This window comes from Suillus fuscotomentosus (genome assembly GCF_016647785.1).
Source record: "Suillus fuscotomentosus strain FC203 chromosome Unknown F5891scaffold_40, whole genome shotgun sequence".
In the NCBI taxonomy this organism is placed as follows: domain Eukaryota; kingdom Fungi; phylum Basidiomycota; class Agaricomycetes; order Boletales; family Suillaceae; genus Suillus; species Suillus fuscotomentosus.
Genome location: NW_024539552.1, coordinates 75,622 through 99,865, shown reverse-complemented (window position 1 = coordinate 99,865; position 24,244 = coordinate 75,622). Strand labels below are relative to the sequence as shown.

Here is a 24,244-nt window from a genome sequence, read left to right as displayed (position 1 = left end):
GACTTTGGAATGTCATTGCAATAGCTTTGATAATTACTGTAGACATCGTGTTTTCTTATTTTGTTTTCATACAATGCAAACAATTTGACATTTCATGCATATGCATGCCTGTCTCCGTACGTATCTCCGCGAGTGTGGTAATTAAGCCCTGCCGGTATACCTTTTCATTGGACATACTTTGGCTTCACCCTCTTATTTGCGGTGTTTAAAAATGGCTGCATTCCATCTTCAAACGAAATTTTATTTCTATATAGCTGTACTGCCTGGGCAGTGCATGAGGTGGCTTGCCCTGGTTGCAAATGAGGATCCCCATGTCCGATCGATTGCGCCATGCCATGATAGTGAACATCCACTGATCTCGGGTCACCACAGCAAGTACCTCATGATGATGAACGAACATCCCATACAAGAATCCACCTGCGACGAGCTACCCGCTTGCGCTACATTGGATAGTGAAGCAATTGACTCGGATGCTCGTTCCAACAAGGCGTCTTGTACGGGCCACGGTGCTCGCCACACATTCCAGTCCGTCTGACCCGAAGCCGAGATAAATATTAATGACGTCGAATGCGAACCCTAAGTAGGAGGCCACGACTCGTGGAAGAAGAACGCAAAGTTCCAATAATATGTGAGAGCGCTCAGTCATGGACGGAGGATCGAAGATCTAGTCGCTAGTTTTTTCCTTGCCCAGAGATCCGATATGTGAATAGGCTGAGTAAAAGTGAGACAAATGCTTCCAGACGTTCAATCGCCTGGGCCTGCTATGAGGCTGCAGTGGTTTGAGCATACTTTCACCAACAGTTGAGTCGTCCAGTTTGAAGCTGGAAGTGTTCAGCGCACGATAGCACAACATCAAGAACACGGCCCACTTAGCAGACCCTGGATCAATGAATTTGGGCTGAAAGGTACCCCGACCTGCCCACACCAAACCATCGCGCACGAATAAATGGATCCCGCCACAGGAAAGGCTCCGCTGAGTGCATACTAGTCGCGCTACCGCCAAAAACATTTTATTCGTCTGTTCCCTGGAACACATACCGACAGGATAGGCAGCTCTTTGCAGTCCCGACTGGAGTCGCCCTGCAATATGCAATACCTGCATAATGTAGATATCACATACACACAACAAAACCTAGAGTAATCAACGTACGCATACATAAAATGGTAACGGAGTTGAACTAAACAAAAGAGGTGCTAGCACCATTGACGCATAGCGTTTCCATCCGACAAGAGAGTGTACGGCCATGGTCTAGAAGGTTGAAGATCAAAGTTGTTGGGACAGGTTGAAAGTAAGGGTGAAGGACAGCAACAACGAGGTTACGGACAATATGGCGAAGGGATGCGATCGAGGGTCGGGGAGGAAAGACAGGGATACAAATTGGTGATAGCAGATAATGATAGGAAGAAGATACATTTGTCTGCAGCGGATATAGCGGGAAACATCCATCATCGTGGATGGATGATTACAGAGCGGGGTAATTAAACCTAAAAATATACATTGTTGATATTCTGGACACCAGCAAGAAAGAAAGAAAAAACTTACGTCGGTTTCAGCAACTGGAGCTTCAACAGCAGCAGCTTCTTCCTCGAGCTCTTCTACAATAGTCTCTGGAGCGGGGTCTGGAGCCTCGTTCTCATTTGTTGGGGCTTCAGCCTGATAATCAAGATAAGCGTGGTTTTAAATCAAACGAGATATGTCCCACCCTAGATGCAGGCTTCTTGGAGGCTGCTCTTGAAGCGGGTTTCTTGGCAGTGGTTGAAAGTGGTTTGGCGGATGCTCGAGACGCAGGTTTCGCAGCCTTAGAGGCTGGTTTGGCGGGGGCTGCCTGGGAGGCTGGCTTTGAGGCAGCCTTGGATGCAGGCTTCGACGCAGCCTTGGATTCGGGTTTAGCCTGACGATTGGTTCAGTATACGCAAAATGTGCAGTAACAAAGTAGAGGCAAACCAACCTTTTTGGCGGCGGGTGCTTCTTCACTCTCTGGTTGAGCGCTCTCTTCCGCAGCTTTTTCAGCAGCAGTACGCTTCTTTCCCCTGGCGGACTTGGGTTTAACTTCAGCTTCACTGTCTTGTTTGTCGCTATCTGCAGTAGGTTTAGGTTTTCTTCCCCGCGGCTTTGCGGGAGCCTTCTTGGTTGCTGGGGGCTTGTCCCGACCAGCAAGGCGGGATGAACGGCGAGCAGTATTAGCGTCACCATCAGTAGCTGCTGTGGTAGTGCCAGTGGGTACGGAGTCGTCTGCAGGTGCGGCGGACGCAGCGGCTTTGCGGGGCATCGCGATTGATGGACTGTGGGTGAAGAAAAGTGAGGGTGGACGCGCTCGACACCCTATTACTTGAACTTTATCTAGGATATCAACAAACAATACTCGATCACCTGACCAAAAGCGCGTATACAGCTACAAACAATCACTAATCTGCGCACGGTCCCGAACCGAGGCAGCTTACGACCTTAAGTTAAATAGTAATCGCTTCCTTTAGCTATAGTCTAAGTTATTACTTTATGGGTTATCGACACTTCTGCTCAATTGAGAGAATCCTCCTCAGCAGACAGGTAAACATATTCTTCTTCACTCTATTGATTTATTGATGTACACACAATGCCAGCAAGTACCTACTTAGAGTGTCTGCTCATTCCAATGAGGCAGCTTCACAGATGTAAGCGTTAAATACGCAAACAAAAAACGATACCTTCGATCACAACTTGGCCAATACGGCGTCAGCACCAGAAACAGTCACTCCGAGGCCAGGCTCGACCTACGTATCCAGTCGTCAGGATCTCCATTATTATGGTGTTTGCAGGAAATACACGAACCTCGACGTATTTGATAACCAAGTCATCTATGATCATGGCGTATCGTGCAGTACGGATTCCGAATCCGCGCCCTGAGAGGTCGACACTTAATCCCAGGCTGCCTGACCACGCGGCATTGGGGTCAGAGAGGGTGATTATCTACGCACGCAAACTCTTTCGTTTGCTCCCGGAATGATCTGATGGTATTGACGATTTACCTTGTCTGTCAGTCCTTCAACACGTCCCCATCCGCTCAGGACGAACGGATCATTGGCAGCGATGACAGCGATAACATCGACACCCTTGGCTTTAAACTCGTTGTACTTGGCAAGGTAGGGCGGGAGGTGGTTGATGTGACAGGTTGGCTAACAGGATGGGGTGAGTTCAATAATCAGAGATGCATTTGAGAATACATACGGTGAAAGCACCAGGCACTGAGAAGAGCACAACCTTCTTGCCCTTCCAACTGTCAGTAGAGAGGTTGGTGGCTTGTGATCATCCTGATAAGCCTTATTCTACGGGTACCGGCAGAAAACAGACGCACGAATACCACATGCCGACTGTGCGTCATCAGACATATCAGTGACAAGAATATTAGGATTCGAAGCGATATGACTCACATGATCAGCTAACTCTTCTGTGAAAGGAATAGTACCGAAGGTGCCCTTTGGAAGAGTGTCACCAACGGAGATCTTGAGGGATGCCATGAGCGAGTTGGGTAGTAGGTAGGTGACAAAGCGACGTGGTTTGACAGTGGGATAATCGCGATCGCTGAGCGCTGGCGCTGAACACCTTATCTAGTGTACAAATTCGCGGAGTTCTGAACACACTCGTGGCACTGGATCACACACCTGCTACTACAGTACTACCACACTTGCTTAAGTTCTGACAGGTAAGAAAACGCTGAAGTTTGCACTGCAGTCGCGCAGTATTTGAAAGACATGTCGTTATGAGCTGCACGCTGTTGGACGCCGTTTGGTATCGATTCATCTGATTTGAAGATCAATCAATATGTTATATAGGTTGATCATGATAGCAACTTTGTTGTTATAAAATTAAATTATCTCCATTTTATTGCCACTGATATCCGGTATGTTGTGGATTGACATCGCTAGGAAGAAGAACACACCAGTCATTTGGTGAAATCATTCTTTCATCGATAAGAATTGCCCCGTCTCACACATCTATGTATGTATCTCGGAAGGCATGTATTGAATTGCCTTGTGGGACCCATTTTGGCACAACCTCAAAAGACCGGGTATCGAATAACGCCTGTCCTCGGATCTTTTCGACCGACCACGATGTTTAGAGGTGCAACTGTGAAGATAGCCCATAGCTCAACGATCCCTGTTCCTGCCCTCATTGGAAATGAGGAGCTCAGGCCTCTACAAGATTTGATTGCAGCAGAGAAGTCGGTGTTGGCTTCGTGAGTCCACCTCGCGTTTGACACAGCTATCAAACAAACCTCGGGGCAGGCTACAAAGGTTGAGCTCAGACTTTTCCAAAGCGGCTGATGCCATGAAGACATGGGCAATTTCTGAAGGAGACGACCTTTCTGTAAGTCTTGGCATTGTCTCCAGATAAACTGAACATCGAACGCGGGTTCAGGATATACTGAGTTCATCCAGAGCGCTCCTGGCGCACTTTTCTGGGGCGCTTAACCGCTACAGCTCTATTCAAAACATCATTCGAGACAACATGAAGGCCGTGCGTACACGTGAAGAATCCCTCGACATCCTTCAACGGCGCCGGCGGCGTACTGCAGCCTCTGTAGAGAGCATCAAGAAAAAGCTCGCCCGAATGAACCAGGAGACCAAGGCATTCCATGCACAGATGGACGCATTGAACATTTCATGTAAAGCCATGCGGAATTTGGATGCAAAAATCGCTCACGAACAATCGACAATCGCCGCTTTCAAACGTAAATGCACGAAAAACTGGCTGACATTAAAGTTTGGAGGTCTTGCCGAGTGCTGTGAGAAGGGCATGGTATGTTCTGCACGCCATTCAGTAACAACTCCATATCTGAATATCTGAACAGATTATAGGGGAGATTGGGAAGCGAATGGTAGTCGTGGGTAATGCCCTATTGCTTACCAGTGCTTAGTTCTCTAAGAGGAGCTGGGACATCAGGAACTTTCGGAGTCACCTAAACATCCGTATGTGGGGCACAAGCACACGACCTCGTTACTCTCTGAGGCCCAGCATCGCATCGTGCAAGTCGTATTTTCTGGAACGCCATCCGGTCACGAGACACACGAGGCTCCGCGCCCACCGATTTCCCAAAGTCTGAATTACTTCAAAGATCTTCCAGAAATTCGTGACGAGCCCTTTGACGTGATATCCGTCGATTATCTCCCTGTCAGCAGCCGATCTTCGCTTGACGATGATATGATTACAGCTCCCGTTCATGTCGTATGTCCTCATGATCAATCTCATCCGGAGCTTATATAAACTTTAAGAATAGCTTTCGGAAACTGGCCCGTCGACGACTTACACACCAGACTACGACTGTCAGGCAGGGCCATCTCTCTCATGTTCTGAACTATCTTCAGCTCTTTCTAGCCGCAGAAGGATGTCAGGGAATTCTAGCAATAGGAGGTACTCCGCATTGGTGCGGAGTAGATTCTTTCCCGGCTTTAGACTCGATAGCATCGCGGAAGGTGATGAGCCTTTATCTTCCTCATCTATGTCCAGTGATATCGGAGACCCACGGTCATGTCTGAACCCGATCGGCCCGCATATATCAAGTTTAGAAATCACTTCGTCATCGAGCGGTGGTATTTATGAAGAAATATTAACAGGACAGTGCCCACCTTATTCAAGTCTATGAATTTGAGGTATGGCAGATACAGCCTTGTTGATCGGGTGGAACGTTGAACTTTCGTCCCTGCAGTGAAATGCTGTATTCATAATACGTATTATGCTAGCATGCAATCTTATCACATGGGGATGTAAGCAGGTCGCCACGAACGCAATCAATACTAGGTACATGACCGGGGTCAGGAGCACTATATTACCGGTCGTACAGTGAAGGGGGCTGCTCGAGGACCCGAGCACACTGCCAAACGTTGTCCCTAATTGGGAATCCTGCCTAGGCCCCAAACCTTTATCTAAACGTTTAGTATCAAGTGATTCCATTTTTGAGTGAGAGATGATTGATTGTATTTATACGAACATGCTAATACATATGATGCACTCTATGGAAAGGTTAAGGGTTAGGAATGTGAATAACGGGTTTGGGATGTGCTTTAACTGGACTGCTTGTAGATACATGCATCGCGCGCCTTACGGCCTAGGTACGAGTCTCGTTTAGCACTGGCAACGAACTCGAATTTTTAGAATTGAACGATGTTAAGTTCTCATGCTGCTAATTATCTGGCGTCCGCGAGGCGGCCCTCAAAATATCATTAATTAATGGGCTATATCGGGACTGTGAAATGACGCCCAGTCACGACTCACCACCACTAGCGCACTATTGCATTGAACAGGATATTATATGGTAACTGTTCGTCTTCGACCATTCACTGAGCCACGATGGGCAGCGAAACTCGCATGTATCACTATTCTCATACTAATCGAAAGAGGCTAGCACAACCACGTTTGATCAGCAGGACCTTAACAACTTAGCCAAATATGCAGTGGCCGCGGCTACTATGCTGTGGAGCGGGATCTCTTTCCACTGTCTCCTTATCAATTTGATGGCTCAGCGCTCATCTCTCATGCCAAGCATCCAACCCAGGAGAACGTGAAGTTTTCGGAACCCGAACCGTGGTACCGCTTTCCGTCGGACTCACAAGCCAGCGCTACTATGCGTACGATGCGATCGTGGAAAGCGTGGCAGTAACTATGATGTTGTAGCGCCTGAAAGCATTAGCCTCATTTCGTAGCCTAATCAATGACCGGGACCCATGGAATTCTTAATCGTAACGGCTCGCGGCTTCTCGAGCGCCTCTTCAGCTGAAACAACTGCATCAATACTCGATATCTGCAGTCTTCGAGTGTGTTCCACTGCGGTGGTCTGAAAAGTACTTCAAGCTCTGCAGAGTCACGGCGCGGAAGATTGTGGCCTCCTTTGGATAGTGAGTGCATCAGTGCTATGAGAGGCTTTCAAGTTGGTTGTTGATTCACTAATTAACGGCACGCGGGTGTTCTAGATTCCGTCCATATCTAACAGGCAGTACCTAGGTCATAGGTGCTCGTACAAGTTTGTTCTTTCGAATTGTTTAATATTCGTGCTGATTGAGAGTCTCAATGTGCCTCCGGTTATGACGGTTCAAGGTACCCCGAAAGCTGTTTCTCACGAATACAGATCGGATTCACGAGGAAACCTAGAAGTTCGAACGTCATATCTGGACCGGTCCGTCGGGGATTCAAGGTGTGATAACGTTAAATTATATCCTCTGATTCCGGGGCAGTCTGCCACTGCCTTGTAATTACACTCCCGGTATGAATATTACCATCGACCGGCAGTTCACGTTCCTTTCAAGCGCGCATTTGAAGTATAAAAGCCTGGACCTGGGACAACCTATGCATTCAAAAAGTCACAATGTTCTCTCAAGCTCTCACTGTTCGCGCTGATAGCATCGCTCGTCATTTCGAGACGGTCTTCCTTTTTACAAAAAATGATATCAGAACAACTTTGATACCTGTCGTATGTGCCAACTGTTGTACCTTTAGCCCCCTTGTTCAATTACACTTTTCAGACTATATTCGCATTATCCGCGGCTCCCAAATACAACCCCACTCATGCTTGGAATGCCCCTTTGTGGATATGGTTCCATTTATTGCAGTTCAACATTGCAAACCAGATCCAGGATCCGGAGGAGGACCGCAAGAACAAGCCCTCCCGTCCGATACCTGCTGGTCGCATTTCTGTCGACAGCGCAGCTGACATGCGCTGGGTTATGGTCCCAGTCTGCTTGTTGCTATCGTTGTGGTACGGCACTCAGGCTGTGCTGGCCAGCACCGTTTTTGCAGCGTTGACAATCTGGTACAACGAACTTCGCGGCGATAAAATGGGACTGTCGAAGAATGTACTCACAGCCATCCTCTACGGGTGCCTGGAGGTCGGAGGAACCGTCGCTGGTAAATCTATCCAGTCACATAAAATATATCATGTTGCTCATCAAGCGCACAGGTTCTCCCGACTCATGCGTCGATATGGCTGGTGCTTTGGCGGCCGCAATTAGCTCGACAATCTATGCGACTACGCTTCATGCACAAGATTTTAAGGATGAAGAGGGCGATCGCCTTACTGGCAGGCGCACGCTGCCCACAATGTTCCCTAAAGCCGCACGCTTTTCAATGATGTTCGGTCTTCCGCTCTGGGCATATGCCTTGAGCCATATCTGGAAGACAGATGCGCTCTCTACCACTGCATTTGTACTTTACAGTGCATTTGTGGGAACCCGATTCGTGATGTACAAGACGGTGGGCGACGACAAACAGTCCTGCAAATTTTATAGTGTGAGTCGAATTATTGCTTGGAAGCACGCCGAGGTGAAGCTGACAATGGACTCATTAGTTGTGGCACTCGCTCGGTCATCTACTTCCAGGTTACTGGCGGTTCTTCTATGGTGTTTGAGTATCCGGAGCTGAAAGTCGCATTTGTCCGCTTTAAGTCAAGGGCGAAAGGGAGCGAACAGGAGGGGGTGGACACCAATGATACCCGAAAGAAATGTGTGCTTATTCGTGTTGAATTACGTAGATGTAGATAATTTTCATTTTGTTTCCCTTAATAATATATTTGTACGAACAAGACCAAGTCACTGGGCAAGTACAGAAGTACTATATCGATAATCTGCACCCGCGCTACAACTACCCGTCCTGACGGCGCTGCCAGGCATAATGCATCAGTATTAGTGCCACAGTACTACCACATCAAAAGAAAAGTCGATGTAGGCCGAATGTAGTAGGCATGAGTGTAGACTTTTGGTGCGAGCGGGACAAGAGAGCAACGACTAGATAGGACAAATGATCTCAGTCATGGGGACAAGCACTCTGGTATATTAGATATGTACCTAGATAGGACAAATGCTATTGGTACTTGTGAGCTTGGTAAACGGTACGAAAACGTTAAGTAACTTACATCTCAGTCTTGGGGACAAGCACTGAGATGTTTCTGCAAACGACACGCTATTTTATCATGCGGGAGAATCGGAAGAACGAGGAAAGAAAAACTAAATGACTTTAAGACATTGTACTCGGCCGATGTCACAAACGTCCGCATGACGGATGCGCTCGTACCTTTCACTCCGGCGTGTCCGACGACTCTACTCTCGACAATGAGAACGTCACAGACTCAAGTAATCGATGGTTGTTACGCATTCGTCGATCTTTTGAACCTCAGTGAGGCCCGAGCCTTAAGCTTAAAGGTATCGAAAGACTTGCTGGGACTAAGTTTCAAGTACGTATCGTTCCCTTTTCTCTTTTTCGGTTCGTCCTTCATTTCAGCAATATTGATAGGAAAGATCGAGATGTTGTATGTAACGAGACACGGGCGTGGCCGGCTCTGAATCGTCAGCTACCCCAGTGTAGACTTGAACATTCGTCCCTGCATGCAGTGAAATGCTGTATTCGTAATACGTATTATGCTAGTATGCTAGTATGCAATCTTATCACATGGAGATAGTCGCCACGAACGCAATACTGGGTACGTGACTGTAGGACAAGGTTCAACGTTCAACTCGCAAGTCTCTTACATAATAATCTGTCACTCAGAGTATTACTAGTTTGTTCGAAGACTATTGGGGCACACTGCTTTGTTTCTCGTGCTCTCATGCCGGTTATCTGGCGTCGGCCCTCGATTGATTGGCTATATCCGGATCGAGAAGCGGGACTGCTATTGGACCACAGAAATGTCATCGACCACTAGCACGCTGTTGAACAGGATATGTTCGTCTTCAACCACTCACTGGGCCGCGATGGACAGCGAAATTCGCATCATCACTATTCTCGTACTAATCGAAAGAAGCTAGCACAACCACGTTTGATGAGCAGGAATTTAGCCAAATATACAGTTGTCGATCCGCTGCAGCTACCAGGACTTTGGAGCAGGATCTCTTTCCACTGTCTCCTTTGTATTCCGATCAGTTTGATGGCTCATGCCAAGCATCTGACCCAGGAGAATGCAAAGTTTTCGGAACCCGAGTCGTGGCTCGGCTTTCCATTGGACTCGCAAGCCAGCGCTACTATGCGTACGATGTTATCGTGGAAAGCGTGGCTGTAACTATGATGCTGTAGCGCCTGGAAGTAACTCAAACTGAGCGTCATCTCTTAGCCTAATCAATGACCGGTGGAGCTGCTAATCGTAACGGCGCGGCTTCTCGAGCGCCTGTTCGACTGAAACAACTGTATCAATACTCGATATCTGCAGTCTTCGAGTGTGTTCCACTGTGATTATCTGGAAAGTGCTTCAAGCTCTGCAGAGTCACGATGTCGAAGATCGCGACCTCCTTTGGATAGTGAGTGCATTAGTGCTATGAGAGGCTTTGGGTTGATTCACTACAGCCATAGTAACGGCACGCGGGTACTCCAGATTTCAGTTATATCTAACAGGCGGTACCTAGGTGGCAGGTGCTTGTAAAAGTTCATTCTTTCGAACCTGCTGGTTTCGATGTGGCTCCCACATCGGGGTGAACGATATTTAAAAGAGGTTTATATGTTGTACAAAATGTGAAGACAATATTTAATATTTAAACTGACATAAAGATGGGTGCACGACTTCAAATTTTGGTGGTGTTTTGTGTGTCATCCAAAATATCAAATATTCACAACCATATTCCCACAGACAATATGTCAACAAATATAATAAATATAATCAGATTTTCCATGTCTGCTTCAATTTAAAGTTTGATTCTTACATAAAACTTTGGAGAAAACTTGAAGTTTTGCCAAAGCTTGACATTTAAATCGAGTTTTAATGTCATGTCATCTGTAAAACTTCAAGTTTTCTCCAAAGTTTTACATGGAAATTGAACTTTAAGTTGAAGCAGACATGAAAAATCTGACTATATTTCTTATGTTTGTTGACATATTGTCTGTGGGAATATGGTTGTGAATATTTGATATTTTGGATTACACACAAAACACCACCAAAATTTGAAGTCGTGCACCCATCTTTATGTTAGTTTAAATATTAAATATTGTCTTCACATTTTGTACAACATATAAACCTCTTTTAAATATCGTTCACCCCGATGTGTCCGGTTATGATGGCTCAAGGTACTCCGAAAAAAGCTTTTTCTCACGAATACAGATCGGGTTCGCGAGGACCTGAAAGTTCGAAAGTTCAATCTGGACCGGTCCGTCCGGGATTCAGGTGTGTTGACAACGTTAAATTATCTCATTACAGACTCCGGGGCAGTCTCCAGTCCCTTGTAGTTACACTCTCGGTATGAATATTGCAATCGACCGGCAATTCGCGTTTCTTTCAAGCGCGCATTTGAAGTATAAAAGCCTGGACCTGGGACAACCTATGCATTCAAAAAGTCACAATGTTCTCTCAAGCTCTTACTGCTCGCACTGATAGGATCGCTCGTCATTTCGAGACGGTCTTCCTTTTTACAAAAAATGATATCAGAACCACTCTGATACCTGTCGTATGTACCGACTATTGTACGTTTCACCCCCTTGTTAATTACACTTTTCAGACTATATTCGCATTATCTGCGACTCCCAAATATGACCCCGTCCATGCTTGGAATGCTCCCCTGTGGATATGGTTCCATTTATTGCAATTCAACATTGCAAACCAGATCCAGGATCCGGAGGAGGACCGCAAGAATAAGCCCTCCCGTCCGATACCTGCTGGTCGCATTTCTGTCGACAGCGCAGCTGACATGCGCTGGGTTATGGTCCCAGTCTGCTTGTTGCTATCGTTGTGGTACGGCACTCAGGCTGTGCTGGCCAGCACCGTTTTTGCAGCCTTGTCGATCTGGTATAACGAACTTGGCGGTGATAAAATGGGACTGTCGAAGAATGTACTCACAGCTATCCTCTACGGGTGCCTGGAGGTCGGGGGAACCGTCGCTGGTAAATTTATCCAGTCACAGAAAGTCTATCATTTTGCTCATCGAGCGTGCAGGTTCTCCCGACTCATGCATCGATATGGCTGGTGCTTTGGCGGCCGCACTTAGCTCGACAATCTATGCAACTACGCTTCATGCACAAGACTTTAAGGATGAAGAGGGCGATCGCCTTACTGGCAGGCGCACGCTGCCCACAATGTTCCCTAAAGCCGCACGCTTTTCAATGATGTTCGGTCTTCCGCTCTGGGCATATGCCTTGAGCCGTATCTGGAAGACAGATGCGCTCTCTACCACTGCATTTGTATTTTACAGTGCATTTGTGGGAACCCGATTCGTTATGTACAAGACGGTGGGCGACGACAAGCAGTCCTGCAAATTTTATAGTGTGAGTCGAATTATTGCTTGGAAGCACGCCGAGGTGAAGCTGACAATGGACTCATTAGTTGTGGCACTCGCTCGGTCATCTACTTCCAGGTTACTGGCGGTTCTTCTATGGTGTTTGAGTATCCGGAGCTGACAATCGCATTTAAAGTTAAGGGCAAAAGGGAGCGAACAGGAGGGGGTGGACACAAGTGATATTCGGAAGAAATGTGTGTTTATTCGTGTTAAATTACGTAGATGTAGATAATTTTCATCTCAATAATGATATTTATATGAACAAAACCGAGCGGGCAAGTACAGCAGTATAACTATATGCATCTGCATCCGCACTACAAGCCAGAACAACTGCCCGCCCTGACGGCGCCGCCAGGTATAAGTATCAGCCCGGAAACGAAAGGAGAATGTGCCACTACCACATCAAAAGAAAAGTCGATATAGGCCAAATGTAGTAGGCGTGAGAACGTCACAGACTCATCAATGGTTGTCACGCATTCGTCGATCTTTTGAACCTGAGGCCCGAGCCTTAAGCTTAAAGGTGTCGAAAGACTTGCTGGGACTAGGTTTCAAGTACGTATCGGTCCCTTTTCTCTTCTCCGGTTCGTCCTTCATTTCAGCAATTTTAATAGGAAAGATCGAGATGTGTGTAACAACGAGACACGGGCGTGGCAGGCTCTGAATCGTCAGCTGCCGCCAGTGTAGACGTCGACCATCAGCCGGGCCCACCGAGTCTTTAACAGATGTGTTACTAACCCACGAGCCGAGCGGATAGACACTCAGACTGGACCTCGATATGATTCCCAGATTTCATTCCAATCTCTGCCCTAGATTTTCCATAGTGAGTACTGACTTCGCAAGAAACCACAGTCCGAGCGATGTAAGTCGTCCTCACGACGTGAACTGTAATCACCTCCTAGATTTGAGTTGTGCCATGCCAATTATTTTTATCGCAATGATCACGTCAAGTCTTATTTGTACAACGTTCATTTCGTCTTGCAGCTTAGGTTCGTTCCTAGAACGGGATGCGGCCTCTGGCAGACTAGGTTAAGGTACGTTGCATCGTCCTTGTGCACCATTTCCCGATAAATTTTTGACTTTACGTTCAGATAGTTGGCTTATCCAGTCCGTTTGTAACGTTTGAACTAAGCCACGCTGCCGCAGCGCCATCTTCTGTGACCGAGCTATATAGCGCCTGGCAGGATCTTGATCATGACACGTATGGACAGCAATGTCCGAATCCGGTAAATACTTGCTTGTACCAGTCAGACTAAGTATATCACTGTCTTCTGCATTCCCCGGGTGGCACCACATCCGCGAAGTGTTCAACGTAACTTGAACTGTTATCTAAAGTCCGGTTTCGCTCCTGGGAATAATGTGCGGGTAGGTGACAGTTTCATGATGACATGAAAATTCTGACTATACCGTTTTTATTTGCTGCTCTATGCGACTTTACTCGGAAAGGCGGCCCCTTTCATATCGTTGTTTTTGGAAAATCTACGGCAAGAAAGACCTCGAGCACCACTTGCATCCATCCCGCACCGTAACGTCGGTGCTTGTTTCTCTATTTGCTCACTCTAAGAAAGCATCGTGGACAGTAAGGGATTAGTTCTGAAGTGAAACATATTGGTCGCCCTCCCCGGCATTCTGCTCTATCACCTGCAGGCCCCTACGTCCGATTGCATCAACAGGGCCCACATTACTCCTACCACGTTTCACGCATGCGCTAGACTGTCACTCACCTTTCAGTAATAGTTTGCACTGGTATGCAGGGCAGTGCCTGTGGAGATCCTTTTGGTGACGTAATGCAAGGAAGGAGGTACGCCCTCTGGTCCCTCCGCGGAAACTATTTCCCCATTTGAATCATTCCTTTGTTTACGCTTCCAGTCAAGTTGGTGACACTCAGAAAACCTCGTCTGGTGAAGGATGCGACTAAATCGCATTGCAGTATCTGATGTTCACTTGTCAGATTTAGAGTTTCCGAATCGGACGGCCAATCATCGTCACCGCCGCATGTAACGTGTTGAAACTAAACACTAGGATCAGACTGAAATACAAGTTAGCGCATCATGCATGTGCGCAGGCGGGAAGTAAAGTAAGAGTACCCTCAGTCCCAGATAATGGACTGAGGTAAGAGAGCTTACTTAGTATCTACGATCGGAGAGTCGAAAAACCAGACTTTCTGGCGTTTGCGCAACGGAATTCAGACACGCTCAGGCTATGTTCGGCCAAAATTGACATGTAGTATGTCTTGTCTCCCCTTCTGGTCTGACCTCACCTGATGAGGAGCCCTTCCAACGTGCAGAAAGCCCCTTTTAGCTTTTTTTTCACTGGTGAACGCAGTACACACTAGTGGTATCATCTGAAATAGTTGTGTGGACATTCTACCACTCATGACGGCATCCAATCCAGGTGCCAATTAAAGTTTACAGGCCGGTGTATGTTGCTTTCCTATAGCTTCGTTTCATAAGTTACTAATAACACGGACGTTTCAACGATACATTTCTGAATACTCTTTTGGAATAGCAAAATCGATCTTGGGCTATTTAACTGGCTCGAAATGAGCAAACAATCAGACCATGTTGCCCCAGGCCTTAGATAGTGGCCGCCGTATCAGCAGGCATATCATGACACTGTTTTTGTTTACGAAGTCTGACGTCTTGACCACTCTGTTACCTGTCGTGAGTGTCGCTTAAATTCGTCGCACGTTCTTTGACACGACCCTGTGCATTAGACTTTGTTTGCCTTGGCAAATGTTCCCCATCCTCATCCCCATGCAACCCGCATTCTGGAAATCATAATTTGGATATGGATCCACCTCCTAAAATTTGACATATCTAATCAGATTCAGGATCCAGAAGAAGACAAAAGAAACAAACCTGATCGCCCTCTACCCTCTGGTCGCATAACCGCCCAGAACGCAGCGGACGTGCGTTGGCTGCTAGTTCCCGTCTGTCTGATGTTTTCCGCAATGTATGGCGGTCAGACTCTCGCGTCTAGCGCTTGTTTTGAAGCCCTGAGTATCTGGTATAATGAGTTTGGAGGCCACAAATTTGCGCTTTCAAAAAATATATTAACAGCCGTCGGATATACATGCCTGGAAGCAGGCGCAACGATCGTTGCAGGTACGTGGGCTGCTCCGCCTACAGCAAGTTTTGCCTTTGACATCTTGATAACCAGGGTCCAGTCCGTGCCTCGATAGTATCAGCGCGCGCGCAGTTGCTTTTAGCTGTGCAGTATTTGCAACGACGCTTCATGCACAAGATTTCAAAGATGAGGAAGGGGATCGCTTTATAGGAAGACGCACTCTCGTCACCCTGTTCCCTACCTTTGCACGTATTTCTATGTTGATCGGCGTCCCTCTTTGGTCTTTCTTCCTCAGCAGACTATGGCATGTGGATTCGATCTGTTCTATTGCCTTTATAGCGTATGGAACAGTTGTAGGGGGAAGGTTCATGGTCTATAGGACCGCGAGCGCCGATAAACAATCCTGCAAATTATACAGTGTCAGTGATCTCAAAGAGTTGGAAGTTTCTCCTTGCTAATTCATGATTTTAGCTCTGGTTTACCATTGCGCACTTACTCCCTGCCTATTGGCGATTTTTCTATAGCACTTGAAGCTTTGAAGCTCGAAGTATGTATATGTGAAGTACAAAACAATGTAATACAACAGGAGGTAAAGTCAATCCTGATACACGTAGTCAACCGTACGGAAAAGAGTAGTTTGGTAGGATACATTTGATCGCAGTACGTGAAATGACACGTCAACGATGTCTCGACGCAAGTGAAAGAACACGGGTATGGAAACATGGGATTTGGAAATTTAGAGTCTGGAAATCTGAGGTGTTGATCGGGAGAACGGGACATAGTGTTTGATATCATGCTCTGGTGTCATGCCAAGAGGTACCGAAGAGCTTTCCTGAGCGCACCAACGTGCCGAGCGACCATCGCACGCATTTTTCTATCAGTGGGGCGATAAAAGAGAGGTAAAGCAGTCGAAATCACCTGCATGTTCGTACGGGTGCTCCAAACGGCGGCTGAGAAATCGATGTGCGGACCTGTTGAAGTTGTGATCAGTGCATCAGAGTTGTGAATTACTGCAAATCTACCAAGGAGAGTGATTGCAAAACAGGGAAATCAAAATGCAGGCTTGGCCTTCGCGAAAGATTCGGTTGAACGTATATAATGCACATATCATGCCCTGCACGCTACTTCATCTAATCTTTGATATGTTCATGGACGACTGCGAAAATATAGAGCCAACGCCAGACGACAACAAGTTGGCTATGGCATGGTCAGTGGTTATGTCCGGCTTCTTCACTGACGGGACAACACGAGCTTCCAAATTCTGTCAAGTCCTGCAGGAGCATTGACATAAGGGCCAAGCACCGCCTACGTCACTGACGGTGACATACAATACAAAGGTTTCCATTAAGCAATCACCGAAGTTAAGAACGAGTTAGGGTCTACGGCGGCAGAACTTCACATACAAGCCGTTTTATTCTCAGCCAGTGAACGAACTGGTGCGATTTTTTTTGTATGCCTTCAAATTTCGAAGGTTTCCCCTGGGGAAGATCTTCACGAAGTTGCTGTATCCTATACAGAATGTGGAAGGCAATGGTTGCAAATGACTATGGGAGCCATCTGGGAGGCAGCCGTCAGCTCAGCCACCGTGTCAAAGTGATATCTCACAAGCAGGTGCTTATACTTTAATAATAATACTTAGGAGGACTATCGAAAACCTCGAGCATTCCATGATGGAATGCTCGAGGTTTTCGATTTTCCATTCACAGGTGATAATGGTTTCTTTTCGAGGCCGTGGATATTACACTCGAGGGTGTTTTTGATAGGCAGGTCGACATCAGTCAGATCACCAGCATCTGACCATATGTACTGAACTCACCTTCCATAGCTGGAGAGTGTCTGCAGCCACGCCGCGAAATGCAGGCTTCTTTTCCTTGATCAAATCTTTCAGGTTATCAACAACCTTCAGGCTTCGTCACTACAATCTCGACTGGGAATATATATTGTTGGGTTAGTCGCCCAAGACTAAGCAGTTCTTTTGCATCGTCTTCAACGACTAACCTAACAACATATTCCCAAGTTGAATTTGGACCCCATTGGAAACAAAAGTAGGCCTTTGTATATACACGCGACGTCTAAGAGAAGATGAGAGGAAGAGGAAGCAATATTCGTTAGTTCGGATCTGTGGGAGGAGTAGTCGTTATTGAGAGACACCTGAGGAAAAGAATGGGCGTGGAGAAGGAGAGGAGGGTGCGGCGCCGATTCTCAAGTTGACTGGGGCGAACTCTGATGTGTGCTTCAGTAGGATAGAAGCACACCGAAAGGCGAATCTTCATGTGACTGCTTACAAAGGCCATGTTTCGTGCGTCAACGCGTCAACGCTCGCAAGCTCACGATCCGCTTGAAACGGGCATGGGTACTATTGGCAAGGTATTGGCATGATAGACCTATGCGGCCTTAGCTGCTAGAATTTCAATTTTTTTTATAGCTACGGTTTTGTTACGTAAACGTTTATTGCGAATAAATAATATCTTGAAATATTCTGCAGCATTACGTAATAATGAATTCCGGTGTTGCCGCTCACTGCGCGTCGGCAGTCAACCTATCATTCAACGTTGCAACGACACTTGTCAATAATTTGCTGCATGCTGTAGGTAATATGGGATTTCTCCCGGACTTGAACCATGGTGGCGCGGGCTCCAGCTTGCCACTCCCTGTTCTTCTCCTTGCCGGAGTATCGACCCTAGTAGCAGTGACTGTCAGCGGATTGTCAATATGGCTGCAGCTAAGAAATTATAGGAAGCCCCTCTTGCAAAGGTAATTCCACTCATGAGGCTTAATTTCCAACGACTATTTGCTGACCCACAATGTCTGCAGGATGGTCATCCGAATTATGCTCATGGTCCCAATCTACGCCTTGTCATCCCTAATTTCGCTTTTCTCGCTAGACGCAGCGTTCTTCATCGATGTGATACGAGATGTATACGAGGTATGTACTGTCTATGCACGAGTATCTTTCTTATGAACTTTGAATATCAATTCAGGCTTTCGTCATCTATTGCTTCTTCGTTCTTCTCCTTGATTATTTGGGCGGCGAGCGTTCGCTTCTCATTCGACTCCACGGACGACCACCTATTCCTGCCATATTTCCTGTCAGTCTTTGGCGACATGAAGTGGATGTTAGCGATCCATATACGTTTCTCTTCATCAAACGAGGCATTCTGCGTCAGTGGTCATCGTCTTTTTCATTGTCACGCTAACACAATTCCATTGACAGAGTATGTACAAGTCAAACCTGTGTTAGCAGTTGCCAGCCTCGTCATGAAAGCAACTGGAATATATCACGAGGGTGATTTCCGGGCCCGGTCTGGGTATCTGTATGTTTCAATCGTGTACAACGTGTCCATTTGCCTTGCATTGTATTGCCTTGCAGTCTTCTGGATGTGTGTAAGCAATGATTTGAAGCCATTTCGGTGGGTCAGCAGACATTTTCTTAGCTATCTAAAACTCATTGTTCCGGTCTTTTAGCCCTGTACCAAAATTCCTTTGTGTGAAGGGAATTCTCTTCTTTTCGTTCTGGCAATCCATTGCTGTCTCAACTCTGGTTGCGGCCGGCGCCATATCCAAACTTGGACCATACACGGACAGCGAACACATTTCCCTCGGACTCACCGACACTCTAATTTGCGTTGAGATGCCATTCTTTGCTATCGCGCATATGTATGCATTTTCATATAGAGACTTTGTCAAACCATCACCATCTGCTAAAGTCCATGTGGCACGGATGCGCATAGGGTATGCCATTCGGGATGCATTCGGCCTGAAGGACCTTGCTGAAGACACCAAGGCAACTTTGCGCGGAGAAGGCATCAATTATCGTGCGTTCGAGCCAAGCGAGGGCGGAATGCACATTGGGGCAGCGAGGGAGCGAAGGATACGTGCCGGTTTGCGCTATTCCGCGGGAGGAAAGCGGAAGTATTGGCTCCCGGAGGTGACGGGTCTAGGTGATGGAAATGCCGAAGGTGACCACAGGGGCTGGTTGGGCAACGATGGAGACGTCGCTGCTCCACTACTCGCGGAACATGCAGAGAACATTGTTCACTCTGCGCCCGACATGCAATATCAGGGACAACGGCAGACAATTCGAATGCCCGGCGATGACGTGGACGTGGAGGACGACGATGAATATGCACTGCACTTCAATGATGGCCTGGCTACCGCGGATGATTTACTCTACGAGCATGCAAAGAATTATGTCTTCGGCGACTACGCGTACCCTGTTGTGGATGTCAGCTCTGAAGAGGCACGTTATGCGATGTGGGCTGCGGAAGAGAGAATTGTTAGAGAAGGGGTGCACGTCAATGTCCACAGAAATCACATTGGTGCAAGCGGTAACGGGGGCTATGGTGCAACGGGCACCCGGGCTGGTCAAATACGCAAGTACGAGAATGGTAAAGATGAAGTGCTCGCTTCAGAAGATCGTGAGGAAGGTGACAGGAGGGCAGAAGTGAATACATCGAAGAAGCTGAGGTGGTCGAATACCAGAAGTAACGGAGCTCTATCACCGCCAATCTCCGGCTCGTTAAGCTCCTCAGGATCATCATCCCGACATAACTCACAGACGTCTCATGAATCACGCCCGAGACTGCTGTCTGGAAGTAATGTTAACGTTCGCGCATCGTCCCCATATCTTCACTCTTCGCCTTCATACTCGCGATCGAACCTTGGTACTCCATCACCCCGCTTAATTTCTTCTGGATTACATTCCCACCCATCTCCTTCTCATCCTCCACTCGCGGAGCCAGATGCTGTAGACCTTGTTGTGCCAACCGATACGCTCCCGGTGCCCTCAAGCTCGCATGCCGCTCATACTTCTCTGCGCGCCACAGGCTTAAAACGTGTCTGGAGTCAGAAAGGAGATATCCGTGCTGAATCCACCGTTAGGTTAGAAGAAGAAATTAATGATCGTCGCGTCGTCTCCAATGAAGTCGACAAGGAGTATGATATACGGAAGGAGGAACTTAATGTTCCGGAGAGGTACGAGCCAGAGGAAATAGTACGCCCTCAGACGCCGCCCCCACACGCACGAGCTTGGACCTATGGTACCAAGAGTCCAGGGGAGGACGAAGAGAATCCGTGGATGTGAAATTATGATCAAAGGACTCAGATGCTCGACATGCATGGCAAAATACCCTCTCATATACATAACTTATTCACGTTGTATAACATTCGTGTAGCTTTCTGTTGATTATCAAGGGATTTCTTTCAAAAGTCAGTTGCCGATAGGCTTGGTGAGATTTGTGTCTTTGAATTTGCTGCGGCGGTGTTTACTCCGCTGTACAGCCTTAGAACATGTAGCAAAATGTGGCTATGCCAATGCGAGTTGTGGCTATCCCATGCACCACTGGCACTAAGCACTTCACGCGCAATTTCCCCTCTCTCTTCCGCAAGGCCGCCAAGGTTTACTCACGACGACTACCTAACATAATTACCACAACGAACCATGTTCAAGACGGCAGCGGCAAAAATTGCCCATAATTCTACGATTCCAGCACTTGCGGGTAATAGCGACCTTAGACAGTTTCAGGATCTCATTAACGCGGAGAAGGTTGTTCTGGTCTCGTGAGTGTGCTTTAGACACTTAAATACGCTGTTAATGTTCTTGTCGCATCATTAAACAGAACTCAGAGACTAGGCGTTGATATAACCAAAGCCGCGGAGTCCCTCAGGGCGTGGGGGGTTGGTGAGGGTGATGATCTCGCTGTGAGTGAAACTTCTGTCTGGGTGTGCGTGGTGCAGTTGCACTTCTTTCCATAACGTTCACGCAAAGCTTCATGGGATGCCTCGCATGTTCTGTGACGTTCAATGACGTATAGACGAGTTCCTTATCTTGGCTTGTGGAGCCAGATACAATATATACCTACATGACTTGACGGAGTATTTCATCCAAGACCAATGGCTCTATGTGCACCCGCCATGTTTTGTTATCTGCCTTCTGACAAAGACACTGTAGGATATCCTCAGTGCATCTACTACCCTGCTTGTTAACTTTGCTGCGGCACTGAGTGCGTACGCTAGCACACATCATGGAATCCGCGACACCATGAAGTCTGTACGGACGCGCGAGGAAGCACTCGACGACCTACGACGCCGACGACGGCGTGTTGGAGCCTCTGCAGACGGTGCCGAAAAGAAGCTCAACAAGATGAGCCCCGAACACAAAAATCTCTCAGCACAGACTGACGCTCTCAACCGACTGCGTGAAGAGATGCGCGCAATCGATGGTGAGATTGTTCGCGAGGAATCTGAGTTGGGTGATTACAAGAGAAAATGTGCAAAGAGTTGGATGCAGGCCAAGTTTGGAGGTCTTGCAGAGTGCTGTGAGAAAGGTGTGGTAAGTCGTTTTGTTTTTTGTTGTTCACTCTCTGCCTCATTTTTTACTCAGATTGTTGGTGACATAGGCAAAGCTATCGTTGCAGTATGTTCTGATGTAAGCTCGCAGGTCTCATCATGACGTTCATTCATAGGAAATTCCCGAAGACGTGACACAACCAGGACTTCCTCGAGCATATTATAATGGTCACCCACGTGTCAGTGCCTTTGTATCTGAGGCACAGCGTGGTATAGCGCAAGTAGCCTTTACGACTGTTGCGTCTGGTCGTGTCAGCCAAGGAGAGTATGAGCATACATCGCCGACTCAGACCTCGTCACATATGCAAGAACGACAGTCATTATCGTCGAGTTCTCCATATCTACCTGTTCCGCATGTGGGAAGCAGGCTCCACTTGAGCGGCTTTGGGAGCGAATCTCTGGTGGGACTTAATGAGCTCAGCCCGAGTCAAAATATCTTATCATTCCGACATTCACAGCCTCCACCTCCACCTCTAAACCAGCGAACAGCATCTGCGGACGAATTTGGCGTCCCCACACCAACCTCGACACATGCCAGTCATTTTGCTTCTTTTCCTGCGAGGGGCACAAGCTTAGGCGTCCTGTCACACGACGCACCGACTCCCTCAAGCCCTTCCCTCTCTTACTTGCGGCAAGCAGATACAATGGCTCCCTCAGCCCTTCCCGCGCATGATACCTCGGGTTCTTTGACTAGCTCTATCGCCGACGCCCTTGCTCGCAGCGATTCTAACTCGTTCAGCCTAAATCGTCCCTCACTTGATGATCCTGCACCAAAGTACGAGCCATTCGTGCCCGGATCAGGTGCTCCATACACTGGTGTTGGAGACACACGCAGAAGCAAGAGTCCAAGTTTGCCACCAGGAGCTGCTCCTGCTGCAATTCAGGCTTGGGACGGAGGTCTGGGTGCTGAAATTGAGGAACGACGTACAGTGAGCGAAAGCAACGACAACGCGATGAGCGTCATGAGCGGGAATGAACAGCCGACGAGCATTACTGGTCTGAGCGACAGACGGACATCCCAGGAGTCGGTGGGTGGTATGCCGTATGACCATGATGAGGAGGCCGAAGATGACCAATCGAATGAAATTGTACTGCAAAAGATGGATCAAGGAGTGAGGCTTGGGACGGAGGAGGATGAAACAGAGGAAGAAAGTAACAGACCTTCGCCCGAGACGACGGAAAGTCAGAGACGTATCCCGCGCGTGCCTCCGCCCCCCGTAGATACTGAGGCACCAGCTCCACCAGATCATACTAGGATTGTGTCTCCGCCGTCACTGGAGTCTACTTCCCCTCTACAGACTCAGGCGAAAGGTCATTCAGAAGACAGCGATGGAGACGACGAACAGGCACGCAATGCAGCAGCTGCACGCGAGGTCTCTCGTGAATTGGATGCGCTAGCATTCAGTGCACCTGCACCAGTGACGTATTCCACTCATCCTACTCAATCCCGAGCCCCACCGCAAGGTTCTTATATGTCAGGGCAGACTTACTTACCTCAACCACACCAACAACTACAAAGTCACCTTCCTCAGCAAGTGCCCAATCAGACCTCTCGGCCGCCCTCACCTCTTGCGCCACCTAATGCACCGTTCGCTCACCGTTCCGTTTCACCTCATCCTCATATCGGTGCTGACCCAGGCGAATCACGTCCTTTACCGATCATAACTGCTTCGAAGAGGAGATCGTCTCGTTCTACATCGCCTCGACTCCCACCATCTTCTCTGTCCAATATGCAATCATCTTCTTCCGTCTCCCACAGGTTACCACCTGAACATCCCCGTCCACTACCGCCGTTCTCGTCTCCCCTCATGACGAAGTCCACGTCTTCGCTGACATCGGGTGCTCCCGGTGGTGCACCACGAATGATCTCAGCTGCTGCGTTCCGCAGGCCCGGTCGCAATGGAAGCGAGTCTGGGTCATCATTAAGTCCGACAGGGTACGGCGGGCCGGCAGATACCTCACCTCTATCTCTCCTCCGCCCTTCTGCATCGCCTGCATCTTCGATGTCACGGAAGTCCGGGGCAATGCGAAGGTTGTCTGTAGTCAATCCAGACCCAATCCAAGTTGATGAAGACGAGTTCGATTACATAGCGGCATACACGGGAAGAGACGAGCCGAAGAGTGCGCCGGCCCGGCAGAGTGGGGGATATGGACAAGGGAGGTATGTTAGTGACCTCGAATCTCGATGATCAAGACGAACGTTTGTCTATGTTTAAACTTGGGACCGTGTTTCTCCGGATATAAATGAGCTATGGACATTTTTGTATGTATGTGCTTTTCCAATTGTCCTACTGTTATGTTAATTTTCCTATAGTTTTTATTCACAATCAAATATGTTGTAACGTGCGATATCCAACCCTTTTAGCTATTGTTCAAGTTGACTATTATCATTCAGTTTGTGATGCCATGAGCAGTGTTCGTGCTTGACGTGTTGTATCCTTATCCACTTTTTTTTTAAAAAAAAAGAATCGAATTTTTTGTATTGTGGAGAGTCATACTCTACGGAGGACAATTCTATCTAGTCTCGAGGACCGGTGTCCCCGTCGCATCTCTGGCGTTGTTCACCTGAAGCTCAATACCTGGAATTCTGAAAGGTCAAGAAGCATGCTCGCCT

General features: G+C 47.7%; 9 protein-coding genes across 9 annotated transcripts; 6 read left to right on the top strand and 3 right to left on the bottom strand.

Annotated features, from left to right (window-relative positions):
• Positions 1–599: 599 nt before the first annotated feature.
• Positions 600–1,362, bottom strand: F5891DRAFT_481114 (uncharacterized protein). The gene is made up of 2 exons (XM_041371989.1): positions 1,151–1,362; positions 600–1,096 (listed from the first exon to the last, which is right to left on the bottom strand). The coding sequence occupies exons 1-2, from the start codon at positions 1,244–1,246 to the stop codon at positions 665–667; spliced, it is 528 nt and encodes a 175-aa protein (XP_041223853.1). The 5' UTR covers positions 1,247–1,362; the 3' UTR covers positions 600–664.
• F5891DRAFT_481121 (uncharacterized protein) lies at positions 1,321–2,340 on the bottom strand. Its single transcript, XM_041371990.1, has 4 exons — positions 1,950–2,340; positions 1,704–1,892; positions 1,544–1,647; positions 1,321–1,485 (listed from the first exon to the last, which is right to left on the bottom strand). The coding sequence occupies exons 1-3, from the start codon at positions 2,268–2,270 to the stop codon at positions 1,597–1,599; spliced, it is 561 nt and encodes a 186-aa protein (XP_041223852.1). The 5' UTR covers positions 2,271–2,340; the 3' UTR covers positions 1,321–1,485; positions 1,544–1,596.
• A 203-nt stretch (positions 2,341–2,543) lies between these two features.
• F5891DRAFT_1148400 (Redoxin) lies at positions 2,544–3,555 on the bottom strand. The gene is made up of 6 exons (XM_041365070.1): positions 3,409–3,555; positions 3,333–3,348; positions 3,206–3,276; positions 3,007–3,153; positions 2,810–2,947; positions 2,544–2,751 (listed from the first exon to the last, which is right to left on the bottom strand). Exons 1-6 carry the CDS (start codon positions 3,493–3,495, stop codon positions 2,692–2,694), a joined length of 519 nt encoding a protein of 172 aa, XP_041223851.1. The 5' UTR covers positions 3,496–3,555; the 3' UTR covers positions 2,544–2,691.
• Positions 3,556–3,869: 314 nt separating this feature from the next.
• On the top strand, positions 3,870–5,991 carry F5891DRAFT_1043999 (uncharacterized protein). Its single transcript, XM_041362168.1, has 7 exons — positions 3,870–4,214; positions 4,264–4,345; positions 4,397–4,777; positions 4,830–4,862; positions 4,922–5,203; positions 5,256–5,628; positions 5,685–5,991. The coding sequence occupies exons 1-6, from the start codon at positions 3,979–3,981 to the stop codon at positions 5,619–5,621; spliced, it is 1,380 nt and encodes a 459-aa protein (XP_041223850.1). The 5' UTR covers positions 3,870–3,978; the 3' UTR covers positions 5,622–5,628; positions 5,685–5,991.
• Positions 5,992–7,109: 1,118 nt separating this feature from the next.
• Positions 7,110–8,822, top strand: F5891DRAFT_481036 (UbiA prenyltransferase family). Its single transcript, XM_041371988.1, has 4 exons — positions 7,110–7,442; positions 7,495–7,876; positions 7,929–8,257; positions 8,316–8,822. The coding sequence occupies exons 1-4, from the start codon at positions 7,338–7,340 to the stop codon at positions 8,373–8,375; spliced, it is 876 nt and encodes a 291-aa protein (XP_041223849.1). The 5' UTR covers positions 7,110–7,337; the 3' UTR covers positions 8,376–8,822.
• A 2,464-nt stretch (positions 8,823–11,286) lies between these two features.
• On the top strand, positions 11,287–12,481 carry F5891DRAFT_1279513 (UbiA prenyltransferase family; the record flags this gene model as incomplete). The annotated part of the gene is made up of 4 exons (XM_041370359.1): positions 11,287–11,391; positions 11,443–11,824; positions 11,877–12,205; positions 12,264–12,481. The coding sequence occupies 4 exons, from the start codon at positions 11,287–11,289 to the stop codon at positions 12,321–12,323; spliced, it is 876 nt and encodes a 291-aa protein (XP_041223848.1). The 3' UTR covers positions 12,324–12,481.
• A 2,293-nt stretch (positions 12,482–14,774) lies between these two features.
• On the top strand, positions 14,775–15,740 carry F5891DRAFT_1148392 (UbiA prenyltransferase family; the record flags this gene model as incomplete). The annotated part of the gene is made up of 3 exons (XM_041365069.1): positions 14,775–14,876; positions 14,930–15,320; positions 15,376–15,740. 3 exons carry the CDS (start codon positions 14,775–14,777, stop codon positions 15,738–15,740), a joined length of 858 nt encoding a protein of 285 aa, XP_041223847.1.
• Positions 15,741–17,795: 2,055 nt separating this feature from the next.
• Positions 17,796–20,494, top strand: F5891DRAFT_1043984 (DUF300-domain-containing protein). The gene is made up of 5 exons (XM_041362167.1): positions 17,796–18,036; positions 18,097–18,208; positions 18,264–18,444; positions 18,497–18,692; positions 18,748–20,494. Exons 1-5 carry the CDS (start codon positions 17,879–17,881, stop codon positions 20,363–20,365), a joined length of 2,265 nt encoding a protein of 754 aa, XP_041223846.1. The 5' UTR covers positions 17,796–17,878; the 3' UTR covers positions 20,366–20,494.
• A 112-nt stretch (positions 20,495–20,606) lies between these two features.
• On the top strand, positions 20,607–23,893 carry F5891DRAFT_1043981 (uncharacterized protein). Its single transcript, XM_041362166.1, has 6 exons — positions 20,607–20,841; positions 20,901–20,982; positions 21,233–21,613; positions 21,665–21,697; positions 21,747–23,541; positions 23,593–23,893. Exons 1-6 carry the CDS (start codon positions 20,723–20,725, stop codon positions 23,817–23,819), a joined length of 2,637 nt encoding a protein of 878 aa, XP_041223845.1. The 5' UTR covers positions 20,607–20,722; the 3' UTR covers positions 23,820–23,893.
• The last annotated feature ends 351 nt before the right edge of the window (positions 23,894–24,244 follow it).

Excerpts from the sequence above, each read along its gene's own strand:
- F5891DRAFT_1148400 (XM_041365070.1), bottom strand. The coding sequence starts at position 3,495 with ATGGCATCCCTCAAGATCTCCGTTGGTGACACTCTTCCAAAGGGCACC. Across the intron at positions 3,154-3,205 it reads CAGTGCCTGGTGCTTTCACC|CCAACCTGTCACATCAACCA; the intron begins GTATGTATTCTC and ends CCATCCTGTTAG. Across the intron at positions 2,948-3,006 it reads TTGAAGGACTGACAGACAAG|ATAATCACCCTCTCTGACCC; the intron begins GTAAATCGTCAA and ends TTGCGTGCGTAG.
- F5891DRAFT_481114 (XM_041371989.1), bottom strand. The coding sequence starts at position 1,246 with ATGGCCGTACACTCTCTTGTCGGATGGAAACGCTATGCGTCAATGGTG. Across the intron at positions 1,097-1,150 it reads CGTTACCATTTTATGTATGC|GTATTGCATATTGCAGGGCG; the intron begins GTACGTTGATTA and ends TACATTATGCAG.
- F5891DRAFT_481121 (XM_041371990.1), bottom strand. The coding sequence starts at position 2,270 with ATGCCCCGCAAAGCCGCTGCGTCCGCCGCACCTGCAGACGACTCCGTA. Across the intron at positions 1,893-1,949 it reads AAGCACCCGCCGCCAAAAAG|GCTAAACCCGAATCCAAGGC; the intron begins GTTGGTTTGCCT and ends ACCAATCGTCAG. Across the intron at positions 1,648-1,703 it reads CCAAGAAGCCTGCATCTAGG|CCCCAACAAATGAGAACGAG; the intron begins GTGGGACATATC and ends ATCAGGCTGAAG.
- F5891DRAFT_1043981 (XM_041362166.1), top strand. The coding sequence starts at position 20,723 with ATGTTCAAGACGGCAGCGGCAAAAATTGCCCATAATTCTACGATTCCA. Across the intron at positions 20,842-20,900 it reads GAGAAGGTTGTTCTGGTCTC|AACTCAGAGACTAGGCGTTG; the intron begins GTGAGTGTGCTT and ends ATCATTAAACAG. Across the intron at positions 21,614-21,664 it reads AGTGCTGTGAGAAAGGTGTG|ATTGTTGGTGACATAGGCAA; the intron begins GTAAGTCGTTTT and ends TTTTTTACTCAG.
- F5891DRAFT_481036 (XM_041371988.1), top strand. The coding sequence starts at position 7,338 with ATGTTCTCTCAAGCTCTCACTGTTCGCGCTGATAGCATCGCTCGTCAT. Across the intron at positions 7,877-7,928 it reads GGTCGGAGGAACCGTCGCTG|GTTCTCCCGACTCATGCGTC; the intron begins GTAAATCTATCC and ends TCAAGCGCACAG. Across the intron at positions 8,258-8,315 it reads AGTCCTGCAAATTTTATAGT|TTGTGGCACTCGCTCGGTCA; the intron begins GTGAGTCGAATT and ends TGGACTCATTAG.
- F5891DRAFT_1043984 (XM_041362167.1), top strand. The coding sequence starts at position 17,879 with ATGGGATTTCTCCCGGACTTGAACCATGGTGGCGCGGGCTCCAGCTTG. Across the intron at positions 18,445-18,496 it reads CATCAAACGAGGCATTCTGC|AGTATGTACAAGTCAAACCT; the intron begins GTCAGTGGTCAT and ends TTCCATTGACAG. Across the intron at positions 18,693-18,747 it reads AATGATTTGAAGCCATTTCG|CCCTGTACCAAAATTCCTTT; the intron begins GTGGGTCAGCAG and ends CCGGTCTTTTAG.
- F5891DRAFT_1043999 (XM_041362168.1), top strand. The coding sequence starts at position 3,979 with ATGTATCTCGGAAGGCATGTATTGAATTGCCTTGTGGGACCCATTTTG. Across the intron at positions 4,215-4,263 it reads GAGAAGTCGGTGTTGGCTTC|GCTACAAAGGTTGAGCTCAG; the intron begins GTGAGTCCACCT and ends ACCTCGGGGCAG. Across the intron at positions 4,863-4,921 it reads TTGGGAAGCGAATGGTAGTC|GAACTTTCGGAGTCACCTAA; the intron begins GTGGGTAATGCC and ends CTGGGACATCAG.